Source organism: Lynx canadensis, chromosome X, assembly GCF_007474595.2.
Source record: "Lynx canadensis isolate LIC74 chromosome X, mLynCan4.pri.v2, whole genome shotgun sequence".
NCBI classification, from domain to species: Eukaryota; Metazoa; Chordata; class Mammalia; order Carnivora; family Felidae; genus Lynx; species Lynx canadensis.
Window position 1 is genome coordinate 35233763 of NC_044321.2, and position 25817 is coordinate 35259579.

Genomic DNA, 25817 nt, shown 5'->3' on the forward strand with positions numbered 1-25817 from the left:
CCCAACATTTTAAAAAGGTTATCTAAAAATGATGCTGTTTTCCTTTTGAGCAATGGCTATATTATATACTTGGAGCTATATTTGCAAAATATTTGGGGTGTAAATAAACATAATGTACTAATTTTTAAAGCTACCATGGTCTTGTTTATAAATCACTAAAGTATTAATATTTCAATGTATATTTAATTTTCACGCTATTTTTAATTGGAAAAATAGGAAACACTTGTAAGATAATTATCAGTTGTGTCATTAAGAATTTTCATCAATGTATATTAACTATTAGGTGAAAGACTGTTGAAACAGAATTTCCGTACACTCTCAGAGAGGCTCCCCCTGTATTATTTTGTTGATTACAGAGGGGGAGAAACCTGGCAGATAACCCCTTAACCAGATAATCAAACTTAATATCACCAATGATGGAACAATGGGATATCATGTGCCTTCCACTGTGATGCACTAAGGGGACAACATCACATGTGTAGTATTCTTGACCCAAAATGTTTAACCTAAATCGAATTATGAGAAATCGTATAAATCCAAATTAAGGATATTCTGAAAAACCCCTGACTTGTACTCTTCAAAAATATCAATGTCATGAAAGACAAAAAACGCTGAGGAACTCCTCAATACTAAGGGAGATTAATCTAAAAGACGTAACTAAATGTGAATCTTAACTGGATCCTGGATCCCCCCCTCTCCAACGTGAAAGAAAAAAAAAAAACAGCCCAAAACTATAAAACTTAAATATGCACTGCATATTAAATAGTACTGTATCTATTAAATAGTACTGTATCTAATGTTAAGTATCTGAGTGGATTATTGTACTGTGGTTAAGTTAGGAGAATGTCCTTGTTAAGATCCAGATGCTGAAAGATTTAGGGGTGGAATGTCACAGTATCTGCAATGCTCAGGCAAACTGTATAAGGACTAAAATTGTGTACTTGGTTGAAGGATTCTGTATCGACATCTAGTCAACACTGTCCACACACTGGGCAGAACAAGCCAAGTTTTCCCCTGGATAGTTGAAGAGAAGCACACAGCTGGACGGACACTCACCTCCCTGCGTGCCACGTGGAGCCCTGAGAGTTCTACGATGGCCACACCCCAATGGCGAGTGAAGACGAGGCTGCGGTCTCACCTTTGTTAGAGGAACGAACACACACACACACACACACACGAGCACGCACGCTCTGCATCCTTTCTGGCAGCGCTGCTTACGGATGATGGCGAGGCTACACCTTCCATCTCCAAACGCAACGAAAGCTCGTTAAGTGCTTGTCAGATACACTTTACGGCCGTCACGTGAAGGCGGAAGGGCGTGGCCACACCTCCTGCACTTAAAGGCACGTGCGACAGAGGCATGCGCTGTGTGGAGCACTTTATGGCAGCCACGCGAAGGCGCGAGGACAGCGGCCGATGCTGCGTGGGGCGGGGTCTGCGTCCACGTCTTTGGAGGCTGGCTGTTATTCCGTTGGTGCTCCCACCGCTCGGCGATCATGGCGACGGTGGCAGCGCTGTGGCGGAGAGCGAGGGACTACATGAAGACCAAGGAGTTCCGGGAATACCTGACCAGCGTGCACTTCTGGGGTCCTGTGGCCAACTGGGGCCTGCCGCTGGCCGCCTTTAAGGATATGAGGGCACCGCCCGACATCATCAGTGGCCGCATGACGACGGCGCTCATCTTCTACTCGATGGCCTTCATGCGTTTCGCCTATCGCGTACAGCCTCGAAACTTGCTGCTGTTGGCGTGCCACACCACCAACGTCATGGCGCAGAGTGTGCAGGCGGGCCGCTTCGTAATCCACCACTACGGCGGCACCGCCACCACCACCGCTGCCACCACCACCACCAACGACCCCACCATGGTTCCCACCAGCGACCGTGTGTGTGCTAGCGACTTTGAGGATGACAACTCCTGCTAGGCAGCCCCCAGCTCCAACCCGTCGTCCTCCAAACCTGGCTGAGCGGGCCCGATTGAGTTTTTGCAGCTTGCAAGCACTGAACTGTTACTCTTCCTGAAGAAAAGGCCAGTGAAAAGTTTGGTTTTGACTCAAATAAAACAGTTCGAATCTGATTTAAACCTGCAGTTTGGTTAATAAAAAAAATAGAAAGTAGCAAAGAACGGAAGCTGCAGAGTGTTTATTTCGTGCTCTGAAAATACAGTGTTGTTTAGGGGAGGGTAGATTGGCTGGTCTTTCTCTTCAGGGACCTGCACACACCTCGAGGGGTAGTTTTTACAGGGGAGGAAGACTGAATGAAAGCTCTCTTGGGATGTTCTGTTACTTGTTTTGGGGTGTCCAGGCCAAGTAACGGTGCCTAATAGCATTCATGATTTTTAAAACTTGGTACAGGCATTAATCTCTTACAGCAAAAATAACTCGGGGGCTATGTCTACCAAGGGAAATACTTCAAAGTGGGTTTAAATGAGTTCAGTGAAACCCAGTTTGGACTTTTAAAAGGGGTACTTATTAAGAGAACCTAGAATCTCTTGGTGGCTGGAGAGCAATGACAGACTCTACCATAGAAACAAGATAAACAACTCTGAGGTCTGTTGCTGTCAACCCTGGATTTTAGGTAACTAGAGAATAAGAACGACAAAATCCTAACCCTTTCCTCTTTTCTTCATGCCTAGAAATGGGGGGGGGAGGGGAATGGCAGCTGGTAAAACTGGTAAGCCTATTGCCCTGTATTAAATGCTAGCTAGGGGTGGGGGTGGGGGTCAGTGGTCAACAGTATTAGCCTCGTGTTCCCCTAGGAATCCCATGGGTACTAAGAACTTGTCAAACCAGGTTGCATGAAGTGGGGAGAGAAGGGTGGGGATGTGGATGTGAGGCCACTACCTCTGCAGCAGAGGCTACCCTCTAGGATTTGACCCTGAATCTCTGGCCTCTGGAGGATGCAGGAAGTTCCAGAGTGGTCTGCTGGGTAAAGACTACTTAAACCTTACTTTGGTTAAAAATTTCAAATGTAAAGAAATTGACGACAACTCACTGAAAGGTTCTGAAGACATCAGGTCTTGGACAAGACAGGCACAACATTAGTGGAACTCTGGAAGATTCCCCTTTATCTTCTTTTTTAAAAATCTTTTTTTTTTTTTAATTTTAGAGAGTGCAAGCTGGGGAGAGGGGCAGAGGGAGAGAGAGTCTTAAGCAGGCTCTACGCTCAGCACGGAGCCCGACACAGGGCTCAATCCCATGACCCCGGGATCACGACTTGAGCTGAGATCAAAGAGTCTGATGCTCAATTGACTGAGGCACCCAGGCGCCCCCACCCCCCTTTTATCTTCTGTGGCATCTAAGCAGTAGTCCTTTTTGTAGGCAGTTTCTGCATTTCACACTCTGCATTCAGGGGGAGAACAAACTCTGGAAAACTATTGTGTATCAGTAACAAATCACCCAAAACTTAGCTTAAAACAACAAATACTACCTCACGATTTCTGAGGGTCAGGAATCTGGGAGTGGCTTAGCTGCGTGTTTCCGGCTCAGGATCTCTCAGTTGTCGGCTGGGGCTGCAGTCTCTGGACTTGCCTTGGGCTGGCGGATCCATTTCCAAGCTCACTCACGCAGTTGTTTGCAGGTTTCATTCAGTTCCTTGGCATGGGGGCCACAGGGCTGCTCATGACAGGGCTTCCCTCCACGTATTCCAAGAGAGAGAAAGCCCAAGATAGCCATGGTCTTTTGTAGCGTAATCTGGGAAGTGACACACAATCACTTCAGCTGTGTCCTGTTGGCCCATTTCTGGTACACTGTGGGAGGAAAATACAAGGGTGGGAATACCAGGAGGCAGGGATCTTTGGGGACCATCTTGGAGGCTAGCTACCACATATGGTTCTGAAATAAAAATCCTCACGCCTTTCTGAAAGTCAGTGGAAGGTAATAAAGCATGTCAGGTCAGCACCCACCTTCCCCCAAAGATGTCACAAAATGCTCAGTTTACAGTTCTGTGGTTGTAACTAACATGCACATATCAGAGAGCATGGGTTTGAGAATCAGGAAGGAAGTCTCTGGAAGATAGTATTTTAGATAGTTCAGACTATAATGTAATAATAGAAACCAGTTCTGAAAGTTTTGAAGTGGGTCATAACCTTCTTTCAAGATTTTTATTAAAACTTTAAAGGAATTTTCCCTTTCACTAATGTCTGAGTAGGAATTAATATAATTTTAGATCTGTCTTACAACATGTATTTTGTAATTTGAGTATATTCCAATAAAAGGCAGGTAGGTTTCTAATTAACCTGGTAAGAGAAAAGTAGGTAATAATCCTTACTGATAATTTCCTATCACTTTACAACGTTTATAATTTAGAGGGCAAAATGATTAGAGAAAAAAATCCAAAAGATTGCAACGCCTCCTACTCTAAGGCAATGCTCCACTTACAGGATCTAATTTGCAGTATGCCCACCCAACACGTAACCCTTTGTTGCCTAAGATATTCATGTTTCAAGCCATATAAGTGATTAACACTTTAATAGAAATGAGCATTTCAGGGCGCCTGGGTGGCTCAGTTGGTTGAGTGTCCAATTCTTGATCTCAGCTCAGATCTTGATCTCAGGGTTGTGAGTTCAAACCCCACATTGAGCTCCAGGCTGGGCATGAAGCCTACTTAAAAAAAAATAAAAAATAAATTTTTAAACCTTAGGGTAACAATCATTTCATAATCTTCCCCAAACTCTCAAACAATCCTTTCTGGTCCTGGCAATTTAACCTGTCTACAGATCTCTTCCACTACTTATGAAGCCATTAACATTTTCTGAATTGGCAGAGCTATTTTTCCAGAAGTTTTTGTTACGGACACACTTTGGTTATTTCCCAGAATTCGTGTTTTATACTGAGTTTAATAAGTAATGTCTTTCCCCTTAGGTCCTCTGAGCTCCCTGGCAAAAAACGGGCTAAAATCCAAAGAACTACCTCACCTTTGCAACCATAATGCTGAAACGATTTCTCTCCTCTGATTCTTTCCACATATTGTGTCCCAGGGAGAGGCTGAGAGAGTAAATCATATTGCTGGATGAAAACCAGGCACTCCGAGATGAAACAGCCCTGTGTGGAAAGGAGACCACTTCCTGGGCTTCTCTGGACCCTGATGCCTCACAAGTGCCCCTGGAGGTGAAGCTGACCCCCACAAAAATGGAGGCTACAACATATTCCGGGAAACGTAACACATAAGTCATGGCAGTTTGAATTTATATTGTTTGTGCCTCTTTATTGTCTTGAAATGAAAAACTGTACTTAAAAACTTTCAAAATACCAGGAGTCCATGTTTGTTGCAAAAATTTCATGCAGGGGTATGCGAAGAGCAGGAAAGCCAGATTTCTAACTACCCCACTCAACCCCAGTTCCTTTCACAGAGCTAACACTGCAAAAGAGCTTGGGAAAAGCACACAACTTTCAAGACCTTTTGTTGAAAGATACAAATAGTTTAACAGCATGCCACGCATTGTTAAACATTCTGCTTTTCTATTTAGTAGGTGTTCGAGAGCATTCCACGTTACTGCATTGCAGCATTAGTTTATACTTCTTAGCAACTGCATAATGCTCTGTAGCATGGATGTGCTGGGATTTAACCCGTCATCTCGATGGCTGGCTGTCAACGCTGCTGTGAGCGCCCTTTTGTGCACATCCTGTGCCACGCGCACAGATCCGTAGAGAGGCCCACAGGTTGATGTCCCTGTACACGCTACACTTGCTTTAAAGCTCTCTCTGGGCATGTCTTCCTTTCTTCAATTTCAGTGTAATTAAACGTTGCCAGCATAATGTTTTTCTGAACAGTATCTTGAATTTATCAGAGCAGACAATAAATCCAGAGAGGACAGCATGTATACCATTGTCCACACCCTATGAATCCTCACATTTGCATCTATTCCAGGGCCTGACCCGTGGCTGACACGTGATAAATGTTGGAGAGAGAAGGAAAAGCTAACTAGATACAAGGGGCATGAAATGAAAGTGTTCATAACCCTAAGTTCCTAAAGTTAGAAATCAGGTCTTAAATTGGTTAGGGACTCAAAATTTAATTTGATCCCAACTCTTGTACCTTGTATCTAGAAGCTAGGAAATGTTTCAGCAAACTTCTTGGTTTGGGGATAGTTGTGAGATGAATGAAAATTCTCACTTTACTGTTGATGTCTTCTAAAGGAGCTGCATGAAATGAAGGGAGAAAGAAAATGTATGATTCAAGACCAAACAGTTAAGTTATAGGCACGTTTGTATTTATCCAGGGTTTACAGCATTACACTCATTTTAATATAAAAATATACCAAATACACCTCACCCTCTCCCCATTCTCTAGAGACCACATCCTTTTTTTTTTTTTAATGTTTATTTATTTATTTTGAGATAGCATGCTCTAGCAAGGAAGGGGGGAGAGAGAATTGTAAGCAGGCTCCACACTATCAGTTGTCAGCGTGGGGCCCAGTGTGGGGCTCCAACCCACGAACCACAAGATCATGACCTGAGTCAAAATCAAGAGTCGGACACTTAACTGACTGAGCCACCCAGGTGCCCCTACAGGGTCACATCCTTGATGGGCAGCTCAGTAAGCAAAGGAGGATGGCTTCATTTGGGGTTGGAGTGGAAGCATCTCCTCCAGGAAGCAGGGAATGAGGCAATTCTGTTCCTGAAGGTCCAGAGGTGACATGGCCCAGTTAGGCACTGCTGGCTTTGAACAGGAGCAGAGGTAGGGAAGGGTGAGGCTGATCCCCCGGGACCACTGCATATGACTGGACAGTGGTTTTGCAGTTTAGGAAACAGACAGGATAAAGTCAGAAGTAGATGACTTTTGGGGATAGAGGAAGTACAAATGAATCTGTCAATCTGCTGAAAGAAAAATGATGCCTTTGAATTTCTAAAAGAATGTTGGTATTTCACCCTTAAATCTCATAACAAGGGACCAGGTTGGTTTAGTTAATGGTCTAACATTCATGTGTATGAATAAGCGATCTGTGGATCCTTCGGTCAACAAATATTCATGGAGCACATGAGGGCTAGGCCCTGTGCACTCAGGATATTAATGAGCGGAAAGAGGGGATTGCCACAGGAGTTGACTTTTCCCAGGAGTACCATAAACAGGTCAGTAACTGCGAAGCTATCCCCGACATTCCCGTTTGTGAGACTGGCATGGGCCTTCTGCCTGCTTTGGTCAATCAAGTCACTGTGTTCTCTGGTCCCCACCGACCAGCCTGGGCCCACCTCCTTGCCCTAGTGCCCGGGGCTACCAGAAATAGGTAGCAACAGTTCTGTACTAAATTGGAAATGGCTAGAAAATGGGCAATCTCTTTTCTTGCCTTCTTTCAAAAAGGAAGGATTTACATCACAGCCTGCCCCTTGGGCACCCCTCGTAAGCGAGACTTTTTTTAGGAAGGGGGTAGGGATAGGGCTTGTGTGCCAGCTGGCAGAGAACTCTTTGTGACCCTTCGCCCAGGGCTGGCCAAATAGCCTTTACTGTGTTAAGCAGCTTAAGTTTAGGATCAGAAAAGAATAGCAAAAACCTTCCCGCAAAACCAATAAACCAAAACAAACAAAAGAAAAAAAAAAAAAAAACCCTGGGAGACAGCAAGTTTTGGCACAACAGTATCTAACATTTTTTGGTGGGTTATAGATAACACAACACCAAGCTTACGAATATTAAAAAAAATATTCCCAAAGAGTCAAAGGAAAGTCCAAGAAAAGACAACAAAAATTCCTTTTTGTTTGGGTGGTTGCACTCTGTTAAGTTTTTCCTTTTGCACAGAAAAGAAGGGCTGAGATTGAAGCCATGCCGACCTTCACATAACATGCCTGGGTTTTGTCAAAGGGCAGCCTAAAACAAGAGAAAATGTTTAATTTTCTTTATTTGAAAGGAAAAATGTAAAACACCAAGACAGTTATTTTAACAAGTTTTTCTTATGGAAATTAACAAGTTGCTAGTAATGCCACAGGGAAGAGCTAGGGATCCCTGGTGTCATTTTAGGGCTGATGTGCTTTTGGATTATGTTAGAAAGTTGATTTACTTAAGACTAGACCAATGACCTCAGGTATATTTGACTAAACACAGCTGACAGGCAGATTATGTTGAATTACTTCACAGATGTGAGAACCATCAATTAGAAAGAGCGCAGGGCTCAGTGTCCTTTCTTCCAAATAATAAGGACACAGAAAAACTTCGGGTTAGACTAAATTGTGAGTTCATTATGGCCTTACATAAGAGAACAGGCATCAGAGAGATGAGGTTATTCTATCCTTACTTAACCTCATAGGTCTAAACTCACCTCAGGCCTTCCCTTCAGGTGTCTGTGCCCCAGGTTCCTTTGAACTTGGTTTTTGATGCTGTAGATGGAGGCTGTCTAGCTTCTGTATATCTTCGGTAAGACCATTTCTAAGATCCTCATTGTTTCTCAGAAATTCTTTCACTACTTCCAGTCGATTTAAGATCTGCAAGAGGAAACCACACAATGTATGGCTTAGAAAATTTTATAGCAGGCTTATAATTCTGATGAAAAACTTACTAGCTTCAAGACTGTCTCTTGCTCATGTGTCCACCAGTAGCTGGTTCTGGGGTTACACAAAGGGGTGTCTGCTTGTCTCAAGTTTTTTTTTTTTTTTTTGCTTTTAGGGGCCAAAATCCAAAATATATAAAGAACTCGTACAACTCAGGTACAACAGGTACATGAAAAGGTGCTCAACATCACTAATCATCAGGGAAATGCAAAACAAAACCACAATGAAATCTCACCATGTGCCTGTCAGAGTGGCCATCATCAAAAAGACAAGAGGTAATAGATGCTGGTGAAGATGTGGTCAAAAGGGACCCCCTGTGCGCTGCTGGTGGGAATGTAAACTGGTGTAGCCACTATGGAGAACAGTATGGAGGTTCCTCAAAAAAATTAAACAGAATTACCATGAGATCCAGCAATTCTACTTCTGGGAATATATCTGAAGGAAATGAAAACACCATGTGGAAGAGATATCTGCAGCCCCATGTTCATGAGCAGCATTATTAACAACAGCCAAGATGTGGAAACAGCCTAAGTATCCATCGATAGATGAATGGATAAAGAAGTTGTGGTACATATATATGCCATGGGATATTATTCAGCCATAAAAAAAAGGAGGAAATCCTGCATTTGTGACAACGTGGATGGACCTTCAGGGCATTATGCTAAGTGAAAGAAGTCAGAGAAAGACAAATACTGTATGATTTATACGTGGAATCTTAAGAAAAAAAAAAAAAAAAAAGCCCCAAAAAGCAAACTCAAAGACCAAGAGATCAGAATTGTAGTAACCTGAAGGGGGGATGGGGTGGGGCAGAGAGGGAATGAGAGGGAGGGGATCAAAATGTAACAAACTTTAGTTGTAAGATAAAAAAGTACTAGGGATGGAATGTACAACACAATGATTACAGCGAACACTGCTGTGTGATATACAGGACATTTGTTACAAGAGTAAATCCTAAGCGTTCGCATCACCAGGAAAAGTTTTTTTCTTATTTTTTGTTTGTATCTGTATGAGCAGATGGATATTAACTAAACTTACCGTGGTAACCATTTTACAGTATATGTAGGTCAAATCATCATGCTGTATGCCTTAAGCTGCATGTCAATTACATCTCATAAAAATGGGGAAAAAATTTTTAACTTTTTGCTTTAAAACTTCCTGCATTTGAAAAAAAAAAAAAACTTCCTGCATTTGTAGGAAAGGGCTATATATCTGTCTCTATCTCTATACGTGTATGTACATACACACACACGGGCACACATGTATGCACACATATATATGTATACTGTAATACTAAAACAAAATGATGCCCTTTCATTTGGAATTTATAGCTGCACATTTATTACTATTGAATATGTGTATATTAAATACTTATAAAATATATGTATGTTTAATAGTAATAAATGTACATGTACAGAATTCAAAATGAACACAGGGGAACAAGGTAAAAAGTCAGTCTTCTTCCCCACCCTGTCCCCAGTCACCCAGCTCCTATCTTCAGAGGGGACCACAACAAAGTTTCTTGTGTTTCTTCCAGAGACTTACATGTGAGCACACATATATACATGTATACATACACATTTAAAAGTTTTTTCACAATAACTATGACACATACACATTTTAAAAAACACAAATGGCAGCATACTAGACGCTGTCCCTCAACCGAGTTTTTTTTCTGTGGCAGATTAGAAAGAGTGGTCTCATTATTTTTTTTAATGACTATATAGTATTTGAGTTATGGATGCTTCACATTTTAACATGTTATTTCAAGTCTTCTGTTAGGAGCAATAATGCTGGAGTAACTAACCTGGTACACGTGTCATTTTGCACAAGTGACAGGCTATTTGTAGGATCTGTTTTTAGAAGTGGAACGTGGTGTTAATTTTGAGTTTTCTCTTTTACTGTTAATAGATTTTGCCCAAACTACCATGTATAGAGGTTACTGTGCTGATTTAAACTCCCACCAATAATGCATACTTCCCAACGCTTAAACTAATACAAGTACTCTCAGAATAGTACAATGGAAGTGTTTTCACTGGGCTTATCCTCAGGATCCCCTAACCAGTCACTTTACTTAAATGAGAGCCACTCATATTTGGGGGGCATGGTGAATTTTTTTAATGGGGGACCCTGAACTCCAAGCTAAGTCAAGATGACTTAAATCTGATGAAGAAAAGCAATGGAGTACCTTACTCCTAGCAGAGTGGTGGTTCTTAAACTTTACAGAGAATTCATAATTGATTCTGATGCAGTAGATGTGGGGCGTAAGCTAAGCACGCACTCAGGTTATTGTGATGTAGGCACATGAAACAGCGAGATGCTGGATGATGGCGGGATGGGAGGGAGGGAGAAGACTGGCTGTGGCTTGTGGCTAGGACGAACAGGGATCCGGGAGGGCCAGCGAGGAGCTAAAGACTACCAGAGATCTCCAGACAGGTTAGTTAAGTAGAGGGGAACAGGCTGTTTATTACACAGCTGGAAGCAAGTCTACTGCTCCTCAAAGTTACCTGGGCTTTAAATAATAAATCTGGAAACCATAAAAATGTGAAAGATCACACTGACGACATTACCCTCAGCACACGTTGGTAACTGTGGATACTGCACTGTTAGCGCTTATGCCTGTGCTTGGTACTGGGTTCCCATCAGATGCCCGTGACACCGCTGGCTGGGTCTGCGAACTGCACACACTCCAAGATGGAGTGGGGGCCTTCCTCCCCCTCTCCAGAGACCTTCTCATTGGATGACTTGGACACTGTGATCCTTTTGCTGTGACCTCTTGATCCTCTGTGCCCTTGAGATGTGCTTAAGAGGGGTGATTATTTTAGTTTGGTGGGGTGGTGGGGGCGGTGCAGAGACACAGTCAAAAAATTTTTTAAATTAAGAATAGGGAAGACTTCTGTACGTTTATATGTAAAGGGAGAAGAGGAAATAGAGATGGAAAAACTGAAAGTATTAGAAAAATCACGGAATGTAGTCAGACAGACTTGGATTTTGAAGCCCAGCTTTACCACTTAACCAGCTGTGTAAGTTTGGGTAAGACACTTGACCTCTCTGAGCTCACTTCCACATATGCCAATGAAAGATGAGGCTACCAACACCACCTAGGATTCTTGTGAGCACTAGAAATAATCTACTCTGGGGCGCCTGGGTGGCTCAGTTGGTTAAGCATCCAACAGCAGCTCAGGTCATGATCTCGAGGTTCATGGGTTCAAGCCCTGCGTCAGGCTCTGTGCTGACAGCTCAGAGCCTGGAGCTTGCTTCGGATTCTGTGTCTCCCTCTCTCTCTGCCCCTCCCCTGCTCATGCTCTGTGTCTCTCAAAAATAAACAAGCATTAAATACAATTTTTTTTAATAAAAAAAGAAATAATCTACTCCAAGAACTTAGCATTGTGTCTGGTACATTCATTCCACAAATACTTATCAAGAGCCAGTCTACTATGTGCCATGTGCTGCTCTAGGCAAAACATGCTTAGCATCCCCATTCTTCTGCTTAATCCCAAACCCTTGGACTTGTCTTTGACGTCTCTACATGCCCCCATGTGCGCACCTTCTCACCATACCATGTCTACACTTCTGTCCTGGTCTGAACCCAGTAAGTGCAGGAGCCTCCTTGTGTGTCTCCCTGCTCCTGTCCCACAGCGGCCATCGCAGGAGTAAGAGCCTACGTCCTTCTGATGGCTCACGGGCCAATATGACCTGCTTTCTTCGCCTTACTTTCTCTTACCTCCTCACACGCTTTTCTTTCTCTATCCGCACCCCAGCCATCCTGCTCACATTGCTGTCCCCCCTGCCTGAAGGCTCTCCCTGCACATGTGCACATGGCTAATCCTCACCTTTTCCAGGGGGCCAACCTGACCACCCGGATGCAACCTGATACTCGTCCCCACTCTGCTACTCCTCGTCCCCCATTCTGTGCTTGACACAGTACTTCTTCTAAAGCTGAGAAGCGCCGTTTGCTTACTACATTGACTCTTTACTGTCTCCCCCTACGGGGATCTTTGTTTTGGTCACTGATGTACACCAAACTTCTAGAACTGTGTCTGGCACATAGTAGGTACATGCTCCGTAAGTATTTTCTGGAATATAATAAATGAAGGGTCATTTCAATCCTTTTTCTGAGTCAGGTACATCTGTCACTGCCCCTTTTGCTTATGTCTCCCCAGGGGTCTCTGTGGAGATGGTCCCTTCACCAGGGTTTAAGATATCAGGAATGGTTTTAAAGAATGCACAAATTCCTTACATGTTTTTTAGCCACTTACTGCGCTTGACATGCTTTAGCTGAATTAAAAAAAATTTTTTTTTAACATTTATTCATTTTTGAGAGAGGGAGGGAGAGGGGCAGAGACAGGGACACAGAGGATCTGAAGCAGGCTCCGTGCTGTGAGCATAGAGCCTGATGTGGGGCTCAAACCCATGAACCGCGAGATCATGACCTCAGCTGAAATTAACAGCCGCAGCTGATGACATTTTCAATTCACTGCCATTTGGCTTAGCAAATCTTCAGACTTTGGAGGCTCACCCTAAAGAATGTGGATAATCATGTATGGTGTGGAACTTTCAAAAGAGATCAGTTCCACGCATCATGGAAAGCCAACCTTCAAATTCTTTCAGATAATGTGCCAATCAATCCTAACTTACATTTTGATCAATTGAAATATCAAGAGAAATGCCATGGTCTACTGAACAGAAAGCAGGAAAAATGCAAATTTATCAATTCTATATAGAGGCTTTGGGATGCAGAGGACAGGCCACCCAACCCCAGTTTCCTCTCTGTAAAGCAGAGGTAATGAGGGTTCAGAATTGACAGCTGCCAGCACCTCAGCGATATGAGATCTGCAGTGCCGCATGTGGAAAGGCACAGGACCAGAGGAGGGAGACCCCTGCGCTAACCCTCATACTCTTCTGTTCCTGCCTGCTCCTTGGGGTTGCTGCCTGGCATGTAAAGCAGGGGATATGGTGACCGCCAGGTTCCCTTCCAGCTTCTAAATTACACAGACTCCTGGCTTGAGTGTGCTCCTGTACAGATGCATTTTGCTGTGTGTTACACAGACAGAAAAAAAAAAAGAACCACAGGTCCCTCAAGAGAGAAGACAGAGCTAGTGACCACTCAAGGGGCTTGAGTCTGACCCCTCCTCTCCAACCCCATTGTTGTCTTGTTCTGTTCTACACTGCTTCTAACAAAAGCAGCAGAAAGAAAATTGGGGCTGGTTCTAATGGTATTTTATTTTATTTTTTTTATGTTTATTTATTTTGAGAGAGAGAGAGAGAGAGAGAAAGAGAGAGAGAGAGAGAGAGGGCAAGCACACAAATGGGGGAGGAACAGAGAGAGATGATGGAGAGAGAGAATCCCAAGGAGGCTCCAAACTGTCAGTGCAGAGCCCAACACAGGGCTCGATCCCACGAACCTTGAGATCATGACCTGAACCGAAATTGAGAGTTGGATGCTGAACCAACTGAGCCACCCAGATGCCCCTGGTTCTAATGGTATTTTAAAATAAAGTAAGGTAAAACACCCGGGTTTAGAAAACACAAGACTTAACTGTCCTCTTCATCATTGTAAACACCTATGCTGTGCTGGGGTGGGAGCATCCAGAAACCAGTGGTACCTGGTCCCGCTGCTAAATTAGGAGCTCACCAGGCTGAATGAATCATCTAGGTCAAGGTCAGAATGATTAACATATGCATATGGACCAGTAAGGAGCACATCTTAATGAATGAAATACTTTATAGTAAATAAACACTCTGTGTTTAAAGAGGCAACCAGCAAAACTACTTTGCTTGGATAAGGTACAATGGAGAGGAAAAATGATTTGTCCAAGATTTCCTGGTGATGTAAAATTCCAATCCAGCAAGTACTGGAATACGTCTGAATTTTACCAGAACACTGCTTTTTTATACCTTGCATGTAACAAAGGGGATTCATTTCTCCTGTATACCCTATCAGGACTTACGGCCATCATTAGCCTGCAGGGGCCTAAGCTGCAAACCTTGTTGATCCTTTGACCCCCTCCTTCCCCACCTCCTTCCAGCCCCATGCCACACTCCAAGTAATATAAGCATCCACTAAGAGCCATCAGCTCTACCCAAGCAATGCCTCCAGAATGCAGCCCCTCCACCGCACCTCTAGTTTCTGTCCTTTCTCCAACCTCGCATGGCTGTGACACCATCCTGCAAGTCTCCAACCTCCAACTACCATGAGTTAACTTTCTAAAAGCCATACTGGATCCATTTGATTAACTCTTTCTGGCCTAAAAACACCCATTGGCTCCCTACTGCTTTTTAGGAATAAGGTCCAAGCCCCTTGGAACAGCACAACAAACCTTTCAAAATACGGCTTCAAGCTACCTGACTGCCCTCGCATCTGACCACATCTTCTATGCTGGCCTTACCACTGCTCAGGCCCAAGTTATTCTTCTATACCTCTGCAAGTGCTGTTCCTCCTGCCAAGAACACCCTTCCACTCATGCCAGTTTGCCAAACTCTTACGTGATCCTCCTAATCCTGGCTCAACAGCATCTTCTCAGCAAAGTCTTTTTTTGCAAACCCCTCTCGACCTGCAGAGAATCCCCAGAGCCTTTTGTTCAGAAACCTGTTGGAGCCCTTACCGTGTTGTGCCACTCTGTGCACACATTAGGCACTCAGATGTCTGCTGATTGAGGGAAAATATTTGTTTAAAGGTAGTGTTAGTCTGTGTCAAAAGAACATGCATTTCTGGAAATGATCGGACTTATAAATCAGAAACATAACTGGCAATATGTTGAAACAAGCTACTCTTCCTCCCTGGTGCCTTTCTTTGGTCTACTCGCACAGAGAATAGAATACTTTTTTTTTTACCTCTTCAGGCAACACGTCTTGTTCTTGTGTTTGAAGATAGATCTCTTGAAGTTTCTCCTTTAGTAATTCCATTTCTATTTCATTTACTTGGCTCTCACTCAGGTAAACTCCTGTTTCATATTCACATCCATCTAGCTGATCTTCTGCAGGGATGTGAACAGCCCAGTCAGATGTCAACAGCTGTTTGAATCATCGAACAAATATATGAATAATGGAATGGAAAAGATGTTTCACTGGATTGCTCAAAGAATTTATAACTAAACCTCTTTGACTGTATCCATTTTAGTAATATCTTGTGACCACAGAAAAGCTTCTTAAGCCCAGCACAATTCTGCATTTCGTATCAACATTTTTCCCCCTGCTTACATTCTAAAATTTCATTTAAATCCAACAAACTTCAAATTCTAAATGAGTGACTGGAGTTGCTTTTTTCCCTTAGTTTTTTTTTTTTTTTTTTTTTTAATGTTCATTTATTTATTTTGAGAGAGAGAGAGAGAGACTGTGCATGCACAGGGGAGGGGCAGAGACAATCCCAAGCAGGCTCCACGCTATAGCATGGAGCCTGACGTGGGGTTCGATGCCACCAACCTCAAGATCATGACCTGAGTGGAAATCAAGAGTCAGACACTTAAACCAACTTAGCCACCCAGGAGCCCCTCTCCTTAGTTCTTCATGCCAGAACCGTTAAATCTGATTTTTACCTGTTCTATTCTGGTGTAGGCTGCCACAATCTCTGGAATATTCTTGAATTCATTCAGAAAATTTTGGATCTTCATCTGAAAATCTCGAAGCCACAGAGAAGATACTTTCATCTCTGAAGAATGCATGATCTCATTACGACATCTAATCACCTACAGAAAGGCAAAAAAAGAAGGTTTCAAAGTCAAATGATGGGGTAAATGGAAATTCTGGACTTCCCAAGAAAAACTGCAGAGAGGCTTTGTTAATTACAAAATCCACAGGCTTCAGGGGGATGTTTGACTGCCTGCTACTTGGAGTAACGAGTGAGAAATAAAAACAGGCCTACAACTATTGTCGGCTCTTGAAATCTTGTGACTGGCTGGTTATCTCTTACACAACCTCCCAAATCTCTAAACTTAAAACCACCTGCCAGGGGTGCCTGGGTGGCTCAGTCACTTGAGCAGCCGACTTGGGCTCAGGTTGTGATCTCGTGGTTTGTGAGTTCAAGCCCCACATTTGGCTCATTGCTGTCAGCGCAGAGCCCACTTCGGATCCTGTCTCCCTCTCTCTCTGCCCTTCTCCTGCTCTCGCTCTCTCTCAAAAACAAACAAATAACTAAAAAAAAAAAAAAAAAAAAAAAAAAAGAGAGACCACTCTTATCAAAAACAAACAAACAAACAAACAAACAAACAAAACCACCTGCCAAAGAGCAAGAGAATTGGTTACTGGCTCTACGTATACCCAAAGGCTGAAGCAGACAATGAAAAACTCTTTTAAATATTGTTGGAGCTCCAGGAAGGTGGGCGAAGGGGGTGTTTTGATGTGGCAAGTCTGATGAAAACAAAATCAGCTTTTGCCTATATTGTATAACAAATGCTTCTGTCTCATTGTGTATTAGTATACAATTCACATAAAGTCTTCCATGTTCTTAGCTAAAAGATATGAAGAGGTCGACTTTGTACTGTGACAGTTTTTGTCTGCTGGTATTATGAAAGATTCTCAGTTCTTCCAGCTGCTAGCATGCCAGCAAAATACACGTGCATTTTCTCTATATGTTATATATAATCCAGGTACGTTGTATACTCTTTTCGACAACCCTCAGACTAATCAATGTGCGAGAGCTGTTCTCTGGTGAAACAGAGAAAGTCTAAATCCCCCAGAGGAAATCTGACAAGCATAGTGATCTATTCGGAGACTGCTTGTCTGTTAGGGTTAGCCAAAGAGATTCAGAAGGGCAGGATTCAAATGCTGGCACATGACCGACAGAGTGATGCACTCCTCTCTGTTTTATTTTTTATTTTTTAAACGTTTTATTTTTTTAAGTAATCTTTACACCCAACGTGTGGCTCGAATCTACAACCTCGAGATCAAGAGTCACATGCTCCACCGAGTGAGCCGGCCAGGCGCCCCTATTTTTTTTTTTAATATGGAAAATTACCTGACTTCTGTTTATGGCAGACCAGGGGAGAGAAATTGGTGGCTCATCTATTTTAGCAGTGAACAGAAGATCAAGGTGTTGGGAAACTTCAGTGAGGGAGAACTCAGGGGCCAGTCTCCTACCTGCATTCTCATAGGGGTTCTTGGACACACAGAAGGTGCATGCGACGTGGGCCCCACTAGCCCACTTAGTGTTGCCAACCTTGAGCCAAAGTCTAACTTTCCCTGCACGACACTGTTCTGGGGAGAGACCGTCTGCTACGTGGGTGTGCGCACGGCTGCTTGAGCACCGCAGGGTGTCTTTCTCAGCTGCCCTTCACAGCACCGACCCGACTGACTCTCACTGGATGATTTTATTTTTACTATGATTTTTAAATGTTTATTTATTTTTGAGTGAGAGAGAGGGAGAAAGAATGAGTGGGGAAGGGGCAGAGAGAGGGGGCGGATAGAGCATCTGAAGCAGGCTCCAGGATCTGACCGGTCAGCATCTGAGCATGATGTGGGGCTCAAACCCACAAACTGTGAGATCATGACCTGAGCCGAAGTTGGACGCTTAACCAACTGAGCCACCCAGGGGCCCCTCACTGGATGGTTTTACATGTGACAGCTCTTACCTCTGTGACTTTCTTTCGATCAATCATGAAGTGATCACAGGAGTTGATGAGGCTTAAAAGGGCAACGGCATCACATTCCTCAGGGCCTGTTTTGTCTGCCAGTCCTCGGGGCATGAAGGCCTAGAGTAGGGGAGGCACAAGGGACACCTGAGTCTCCTCCAACCCTAGGAACCGGTGGGCAAATGTTACTTGCCTGTTTCCAAATGCTGATTGGAATGTTCTTACTGCGGTTTCAAGGTAGAGCCTTGTGAGTCCAAAACACAGGTTGGGAAAGAGTGTCAGAGCTAAGGCTTGGCCAAGTGTGATAACCGAAGGGTTGCTCTATCTATCCCTCTGCTATCAGAAATACTTCAACACTTGGCATAACTGTCCTTTCCTAATGGTGGACAAGCAGGAAGCATAGGTAGAAACCAGTCCTTTTCTCCCCCCTCTTTTCCTTCCTGAGGTTTCAGTGGCTGAATTGTTAAAGAAGACTTAAAATTTAAAAGTGATAGTTACTCCCAAGTGAGCCTGGGCTTTGGAGTGTGATAGAGCCAGGTTCACATCCCACCTCAGCCACCTGCCAACTTGGGTGACCCTGGGCGAGTTACTTACCCTCAGAGTCCTCATTGGTAAGTAGGGGATAACTGTCCTCATCTACTTCGAAGGATGTTGTGAGAATTACATGAGTTAATGCAGATGAAGGACGGTGTCTGGCACACGGTAAACCAACAGGCCATAAATGTTGGCAATTACCGTGCTGATAGTGCAACGTGAGCATGACCTACCTAGGAGTTGCAGATGGGATCCTAGGGTTTGAGATACTAGATATATCAGAAGGGCCTCGTTCTAGTGTGATCTTGCCTTCTGTAGGATTTTGTGGCACAGACCCCCAAAATGGTGTCACAGCAAGGCTTGGGCATATTTCTCTCCTGCAACAGTTCCAAATTTACATCTGAATGCAATAATTTTACCAAGCTCAGCAGCTCAAGAGTACATTCCTGCCAAGGAACTAGAAACGATGACATAAGCAAAATTACTTGCAATAAGAACTCTAAATAAAGAGACCTATTTTCCTGAAAACAGACACATTTCAGTAGGCAGGCAACCACATTTCCTATAGTGCTGCTCGTAACGGTATTACAGAAAGGGCTTGTGGTCGGTGCTAACACACCCCAAGGAGAGTCATGGCTATGTTCCTGATGGTGGTGGAATCCTCCACTGGAGCCTCACACAATTAAGAACTTTGGGGGACGCCTGGCTGGCTCAGTCGGTTAAGCATCGGACTTTGGCTCAGGTCACGATCTCACAGTTTGTGAGTTCGAGCCCCGTGTGCTATGTTGAGAGCTCAGAGCCTGGAGCCTGCTTCAGATTCTGTTCCCCCCCCCCCCGCCTTCTCTCTGCCCCTCTGCTCATGCTCGCTCTCTCTCAAAAATGAATAAACATTAAAAAAAAAAAGATACAGTAGCCAGTACCACTGTCTTTTCATGTCTTAACAGCCACTGACTTGCTGATCCTCTGAAAGTCTATAGTGGATGCAACAATGTTTACAAAGAAGTTAACTTATCACAGCCAAAGCAGGGCAGTAAAACTGGAAAAAAACCCCACCACCATCATCAACAAAAAACACTTCAGCTCCCGCTGGGAGGATAATCCCAAAGTTAAGAAGGGATCTTAGGTGCCTCAAAACCAGGCACAGTTTTTCTTTTCTATTACAAGGAATGTCCCATCTGGCATTTTCTTGTCAGTATAAAACTGTCTTTCCCACGTTAACGTTTTATTCTAGGACTTATTCCCTTTCTTCAGAACTAGAAGCCGACAGCGAGGCTTTGCTGCCTCCTTGCCACTGAAAGGAGTTTCTTAAAATGGTGTTGCATGCCACCGTGTTCCAGATGTCAAAGGCACGTGGTGGGAAACACCTGTTACTTGCCTCTCACTATCCTCTACTGCGTGTTCAGTGAGTAGGGGGAGATGAAGTTGGAGAAACAAACAGGGGCCAGATTGTGCTAGGCTTTACTGGCCCTGGAAAGGGGTTTGGAGTTTATTCGAAGGATATCAGGAAGCCACGTGAGGGTTTTAGGCAAGGGAAGAAAATGAGCCAATTTACCCCTGAACACCACACATCCTGCAGTGTGGAGAACGGACCAGAGGTGACCACAAATGACCAGAGCAGCAGAGGTGACTGGGATGGAGGCTGCAGCCAGAGGCCAGGCAGGAGAGGTGAGAGTTGTGACGTGGAGATGGAGAGAAGCATCCAAAACTATTGTGCAGGTGTAAACAGGGGGGTGGAGAGGGAGAGATGAATCGAGGGTGATTGTAGGTAGTTGCTGCTGGAGTGTGGCCGTGGGTTTGGTGGCGGGGGTGGGGGGTGGTGGTGGTAGAGATGAAGAGTCCTGCTCGAGGAGTAAATACAAAGTCCCCAGGAGGGAATAAGGAGAGGGGTCGAGCACGCACTTGCATATGGGAAGGGCCAGGGGTACGAAATGGGGAGCCATTAGCATAAGGGTAGTCTTTAATGGTGAACTCCATGGCCGGGGCGATATCACCAGAAGAGAAGAGGGAGACAGAAGAGGCCTGAGAAATGTCCACCGAGGACCAGGAGGAGGCCGAGGAGGAGGAAGAGCCAGAGAGAGAGGAGGAAACCTGTGGGGGAGAATGATGTCACAGAGCCACAACTATTTCAAGAGTGGCCAGGAGAGCCAAATGTCTGAGAGGTAAGAAAGATGAGGCTGGAGAACTGGAGGTCAAGTGTGCCGACAAAATAGATGCAGTGTGCTGGGAGGGGCAGAAGCCACGGTGGAATGGGTTGAGGAGTGACCGGGAGCTGAGGGAAAGACAACAGGCATAAAACCCTTTCTGAGACGCTCTGCTGGGCATGCACATGGGAGGCAGGCAGAGAGATGGGGAGAGTGCTAGAGGGAATGGCTCAAGGGAAGCATTTCTTTCTTTTAAAATTTTATTTTCCAAATATCTATTCAAGCTTTTTTTTTAAACGGCTTTATTGAGATATAATTCACATACCATACAGTTCACCAGTTCAAAGCATACAGTTCTTTCCAACAATGTGAATGGATCTTGAGGGCCTTATGCTGAGTGAAATAAGTCAGAGAAAGACAAATATTGTGTGATCCCACTTCTACGTGGAATCTAAACCAAACCAAAGCATAAACCCAAGCTCAGCGATCCAGAGAACAGATCGGTGGTTTTCAGAGGTGGGGGGTGGGAACGGGCAATATAGGTGAAGGGGGTCGAAGGGAACTGACTTCTAGTTATAAAATACATAGGTCCTGGGGATGTATTGTACTGCACGGTGCCTGTAGTTAATAATACTGTGTTGTATTTGAAAGTAGCTGAAACAGCAGATCTTAGAAGTTCTCATCACAAGAAAATAAACTTTTTGTAACTATGTATGGTGATGTGGCCAATCACTCGATACTCCTATCAAACCCTTCTGTTGCACATCTAAAACTGATACAATGTCATATGTCAGTTACACCGCGATACAAAAAATGTACAGTCCAGTGGTTTTTGGTATATTCACACGGTTGTGCAACCATCACCAGTTCGTTTTAGAACATTTTCATCACCCCAAAGAGAAGCCCTCTACCTCCATTCACTATCACTTCCCTCTTACCCCCAGGCCCTGGCAACCACTAACCTTTTATCTCTACATATCTGCCCATTCTGGACGTTTCATGTAATATATGCCTGGCTTCTTTCACTTGGCATAATGTTCTCAAGGTTCAACCAACTTCATTCCTTTTATGGCTAAATAACACCTCATTATATGGACAGGCCACATTTTGCTTATCCATTCATCAGCTGATGGACATTTGTGTTGTTTCCACATTTCGGCTATTGTGAATAGTGCTGCTAGGAACACTCACACACAAATGTGTGTGGTTTTTGTGTGGACGTATATTTCTAAATTCATTCAGTATAAACCTAGAAGTGGAATTGCTAGGTCATGTGGTAACCCTATGTTTAATCTTTTCTTTCTTTTTCAAAAAAAAATTAAATAAACTGAGGCAACGTTAAAGCTATTTGTATGGTGATGGGACTAAGCTGACAGGGAGAAAGAGTGGATACTTGAAGACTGAAAGTCTGTGGGTAGGTGGGAGGGAACGTGGTCTGACACACAAGTGGAGAGCCAAGGCGGTAAGAGATGCCCTTCCAACTCTAGCAGAAGGAAGACGGTGCACATGGAGATAGGCTGGTAGGTCTGGCAAAAAGATGCAGAAGCATGTATCTGAGGGCATGCATCAACTCCAGGAAAAAAGTCAGCAGCTGGGAGTGAGGGTGGAGGAGTGGAAGCTTACAGAAGGAAAGGCAGCAACAGCTGTCTCCAGAAACAGGAGCCCTATACACAGGCGAGGCCAGAGCAATGGGACTCGTGATCAAGAATTAAAAGTGATACCAGTCAGCTAACCTTGGGGTGCCTGGGTGGCTCAATGGGTTAAGCGTCTGACTTCTGATTTCTGTTCAGGTCATGATCTCATGGTTTGTGAGTTTGAGCCCTCTGCCCTTCTCACACGCTCTTTCTCTCAAACTAAATAAATAAACTCAAAAAAAAAAAAAGAAAAAAGAAAGAAAAAAAAAAAAAAGCCTGGGTGGCTCAGTTGGTTAAGGGTCTGACTTCCACTCAGGTCATGATCTTGCATTGACTTTGGACCCCGTGTTGAGCTCTGTGCTGACAGCTTGGAGCCTGGAGCCCACTTCGGATTCTGTGTCTCCTTCTCTCTGTCCCTCCCTCGTTCACACTCTTTCTCTCGGTTTCTCAAGGACGGAAGGAAGGAAGGAAGAAAGAAAGGAAAGGAAAGGAAAGAAAGAAGGAAGGAAGGAAAGAAAGAAAGGAAAGAAAGAAAGGAAAGAAAGAAAGGAAAGAAAGAAAGAAAAGAAAAGAAAGAAAAGAAAAGAAAAGAAAAGAAAAGAAAAGAAATGAAACGAAACGAAACCAGTCAGCTCCCTCAAGAGATTCTTCCCCTGAGCACAAACAGATTATAGTGTTATCAGGGTTGGGGGTGGGTCATGCAAGTTCAGAGAGGAGAAAAGAGGAGGGTGTGGCTGGGAAGAGATTATAAATACTCTGGTAGGACTGGAAGGTCTTTTGATGACAGCAACAGAAAGGGGCATGAACAGGTGGCAAGGGCTTCAAGAGGATGCCAAGGGTATGAAAGCAGCAACAAAGACCAAACAGGTAAGGGACAGTCACAGTTAAGGGTAGAATTTTGGGTTTCTTTCTTTTCTGGGTAAAAGTTGGCAAGTCTATGGTGGCAACAACAACAACAAAAAAAAATGGGGAAGAGGGTGTAGATGTGGTGGGTTTATGGGTCCACGACAGCCACCAGCCTGGTGGCCACTGATCAAGTCCAACTTCCTCATTTTTGAGGTTAGGGTACAGAGGCTGGGCTACTGTCACACAGCAGCAGCTGAAATGGGACTCTGATCCCTGCTTTCCCGGCACCAAGCCTGTGCCTGGCTGCTAATTAGCATGCAGACTGACTGCAAAAGTTAATTTGTGTTAGGAAGTGACTTTGCCCCTCCCCACTCCCTACAGGGCTTCTAGCAAACATCAAAAAGTTCTTAAAAATTCCCCAATTGTCTCAGCTAGTAAGTCATAGTGCAAAGATCTGAAAACAGGCCTAATAGTCTTCTATCTGGCTGCACACTTCACCGCGACCTCCTCAAAGTTTTACTCCTTAGCTGGGCCTGTGCTCATGATGCTCACTCTACATCTGGTGTCGGCATCTCTTGTCGAAATTTTCCTTATAGCGGGTAGCAAACTCAACTGCCTTGTTAGCAGAAAGGTAGAAGAAAGCTTCTACTTCCCTAACCTAGGTTAGATCCAGTACAACAGCCCTGAACCTCGTAAACACTAGACCCTATATCAAACACCCTTTCCTCTCTCCCGCATCTGTTTATGAGGCTCTGGGCTTCAAGTGACCAGTTACCTGGTGGGTCACCTCCTATCCTCCCGAGCAGGTGCTTACCTTGGCCACCTCCCAGGCGTCGACGGGCCACCGGCCCGGTCGGCAGTTTCCCCAGTGGACGTCTCCATTCCTGTTGGTGTGGTGTTTCAAAATCTCCTGTTTCCACTCTGCGCATACCTGACACTGAGGCTGAAACTACAGGGGGCGGCGGTGAGAAGGGGTCCCGGGCGGAGGGGTGCTGTTTTGGGCAGTGAACGAGGAGCGTTGCGGTCGGCCCCGCCCCAGGGAGGGCTCGGGACACCGCGCTCGGGGACCAGGACAGGGGATAGGGTGCGGTGGTCAAGGTCCCCGGCCCTGGCCTCACCTGACGAGCGCGCGGGCTGCACCGAGAGCCGCTGCAGCAGGTGGCGCGGGGGCCCAGGTTGGGGGCGGCGGCGAGCAGGCCGCGGTGGAAGGCGACCACCTCGCGGGCGACGAAACCCTGCAGACAGCCGCGCAGCAGCAGCAGGCAGTGGCCCGCCTTCACCCAGTTCTTGTACTCGGCGCAGTTGAGGCGCGCTGCCAGCTCAGACAGCACCATGTCCCGCTCGAGCCCAGGAGGCAGCGGGGCGAGGGGCGGGGCAGGCGGCAGTGCGCAGGCGCGGAAGCCTGGGAAGACGCCGTCGCCGGCGGCTGCGCAGTGGGCGGCGGCTGCGCAGTGGGCGGCGGCTGCGCAGTGGGCGGCGGCTGCGCAGTGGGCGGCGGCTGCGCAGTGGGCGGCGGCTGCGCAGTCGGCCTGGCCCCGCCTGGAGGCAGGCCCCACGAGCACGGCGAAGGGAGGGGGTTGAGCTCCTCGCGCAGCCTCCTTGATCCCTGGGCGGAGCCTTCTGGCTTAACAGGTACGTGCACCACCCCAGCGTTAGGGGACCGCAGACGCCTAATTCCTTTATCAAGTGCTTGCCCAGAGAGCCTGTACCTGAAACTCTTCCGCCCTCTAGTCTATTTCCCCAAACTGAAACCCTGCCAGTCCCCGATTCGACTCCCCCTACTGGTGTCCGTGCCTCTTTTATTGTAGAGATGTGTAAGGTGCTCAAGGTACACTTCTTGAATTACAGATGTTCCTTGCATTATACAATTCTATGAAGTTTATTTAGTTCCTAAGCCCACACATTGGCTGTGGCAAATAAAGGCATTAGTGCGGTGTGGCCGCCGGCTGCCTGTACCACGCATCTACCATGCTCCTGCAGTGTGCCAAGGTGACACAAAGTTCAAAAACATCCGCCACTGGGCCATCTAGCAGAGGCAAACAGGGACGACGCATGCCCTGGATCCTGGAGGGCTGTACTGCCCTGAGCCCGGTAAGAGCTTCTTCCACTATGGTCCTGAAGCATCCAGCTTAGATGATGATTATTTAGTATTCTCGGTTATAATTAGCGCTTCTTACATAAGGCAGTCTTAGTTAAGCTCCGAATAAGTGTAATGAGGGTCAGAAGGTAATGGACTGTCAACCCTATGTGACAAGAGGTCCTTTCAGTTTTAGTTGCTTTTTAGTGAGCTTCTTGAGCTTGGAAAAGTGTTAAAATTGTGTGGAGTCAAAGGCTCTGGCGGAAGAGCCTACACAAAACTTTCCCCTGACTTCATGGTTAAAAGCAAAGTGGCACAGTGTGTAGGAATGCTAGCTCTGGACTCAAACTGCCCCCTTTTAGCTGTTTGATCTTAAGCAAACTTAATTTTATCTCAGCAAATTTGAAACTTCATTTCTCTGGGCCTCAGTTTACTCGTCTGTAAAAGGAGGATATTAATACATATCCTACTGAGTTGATGGGAGGATTAAACACACACTGAAATACTTAGGCCAGTGCCTGACAATAGTAGCTCTCAGTGAATATTAG

General features: G+C 45.1%; 2 protein-coding genes across 4 annotated transcripts; one reads left to right on the plus strand and one right to left on the minus strand.

Annotated features, from left to right (window-relative positions):
• Positions 1-216: 216 nt before the first annotated feature.
• Positions 217-2027, plus strand: MPC1L (mitochondrial pyruvate carrier 1 like). Its single transcript, XM_030306240.1, has one exon. The coding sequence runs from the start codon at positions 1497-1499 to the stop codon at positions 1920-1922; it is 426 nt and encodes a 141-aa protein (XP_030162100.1). The 5' UTR covers positions 217-1496; the 3' UTR covers positions 1923-2027.
• A 1177-nt stretch (positions 2028-3204) lies between these two features.
• On the minus strand, positions 3205-24536 carry CXHXorf38 (chromosome X CXorf38 homolog). 3 transcript variants are annotated; one of them, XM_032592265.1, is made up of 7 exons: positions 24311-24536; positions 24007-24141; positions 18038-18157; positions 16007-16156; positions 15306-15485; positions 8246-8408; positions 3205-3745 (listed from the first exon to the last, which is right to left on the minus strand). In XM_032592265.1, exons 1-6 carry the CDS (start codon positions 24524-24526, stop codon positions 8247-8249), a joined length of 963 nt encoding a protein of 320 aa, XP_032448156.1. In that variant the 5' UTR covers positions 24527-24536; the 3' UTR covers positions 3205-3745; position 8246. The 3 variants fall into 3 exon arrangements, with proteins under 3 accessions (XP_032448156.1, XP_032448155.1, XP_032448157.1); XM_032592264.1 differs by lacking the exon at positions 3205-3745 and adding an exon at positions 7662-7797; XM_032592266.1 differs by lacking the exons at positions 3205-3745; positions 18038-18157 and adding an exon at positions 7662-7797.
• Between the last annotated feature and the right edge of the window lie 1281 nt (positions 24537-25817).

Coding starts and splice junctions, on each gene's coding strand:
- MPC1L (XM_030306240.1), top strand. CDS start 1,497: ATGGCGACGGTGGCAGCGCTGTGGCGGAGAGCGAGGGACTACATGAAG.
- CXHXorf38 (XM_032592265.1), bottom strand. CDS start 24,526: ATGGTGCTGTCTGAGCTGGCAGCGCGCCTCAACTGCGCCGAGTACAAG. Junction 18,158..24,006: donor ACGCCTGGGAGGTGGCCAAG/GTAAGCACCTGC, acceptor CCCCTACTCTAG/GCCTTCATGCCCCGAGGACT. Junction 16,157..18,037: donor ATCGAAAGAAAGTCACAGAG/GTAAGAGCTGTC, acceptor GCCTTTCTGTAG/GTGATTAGATGTCGTAATGA.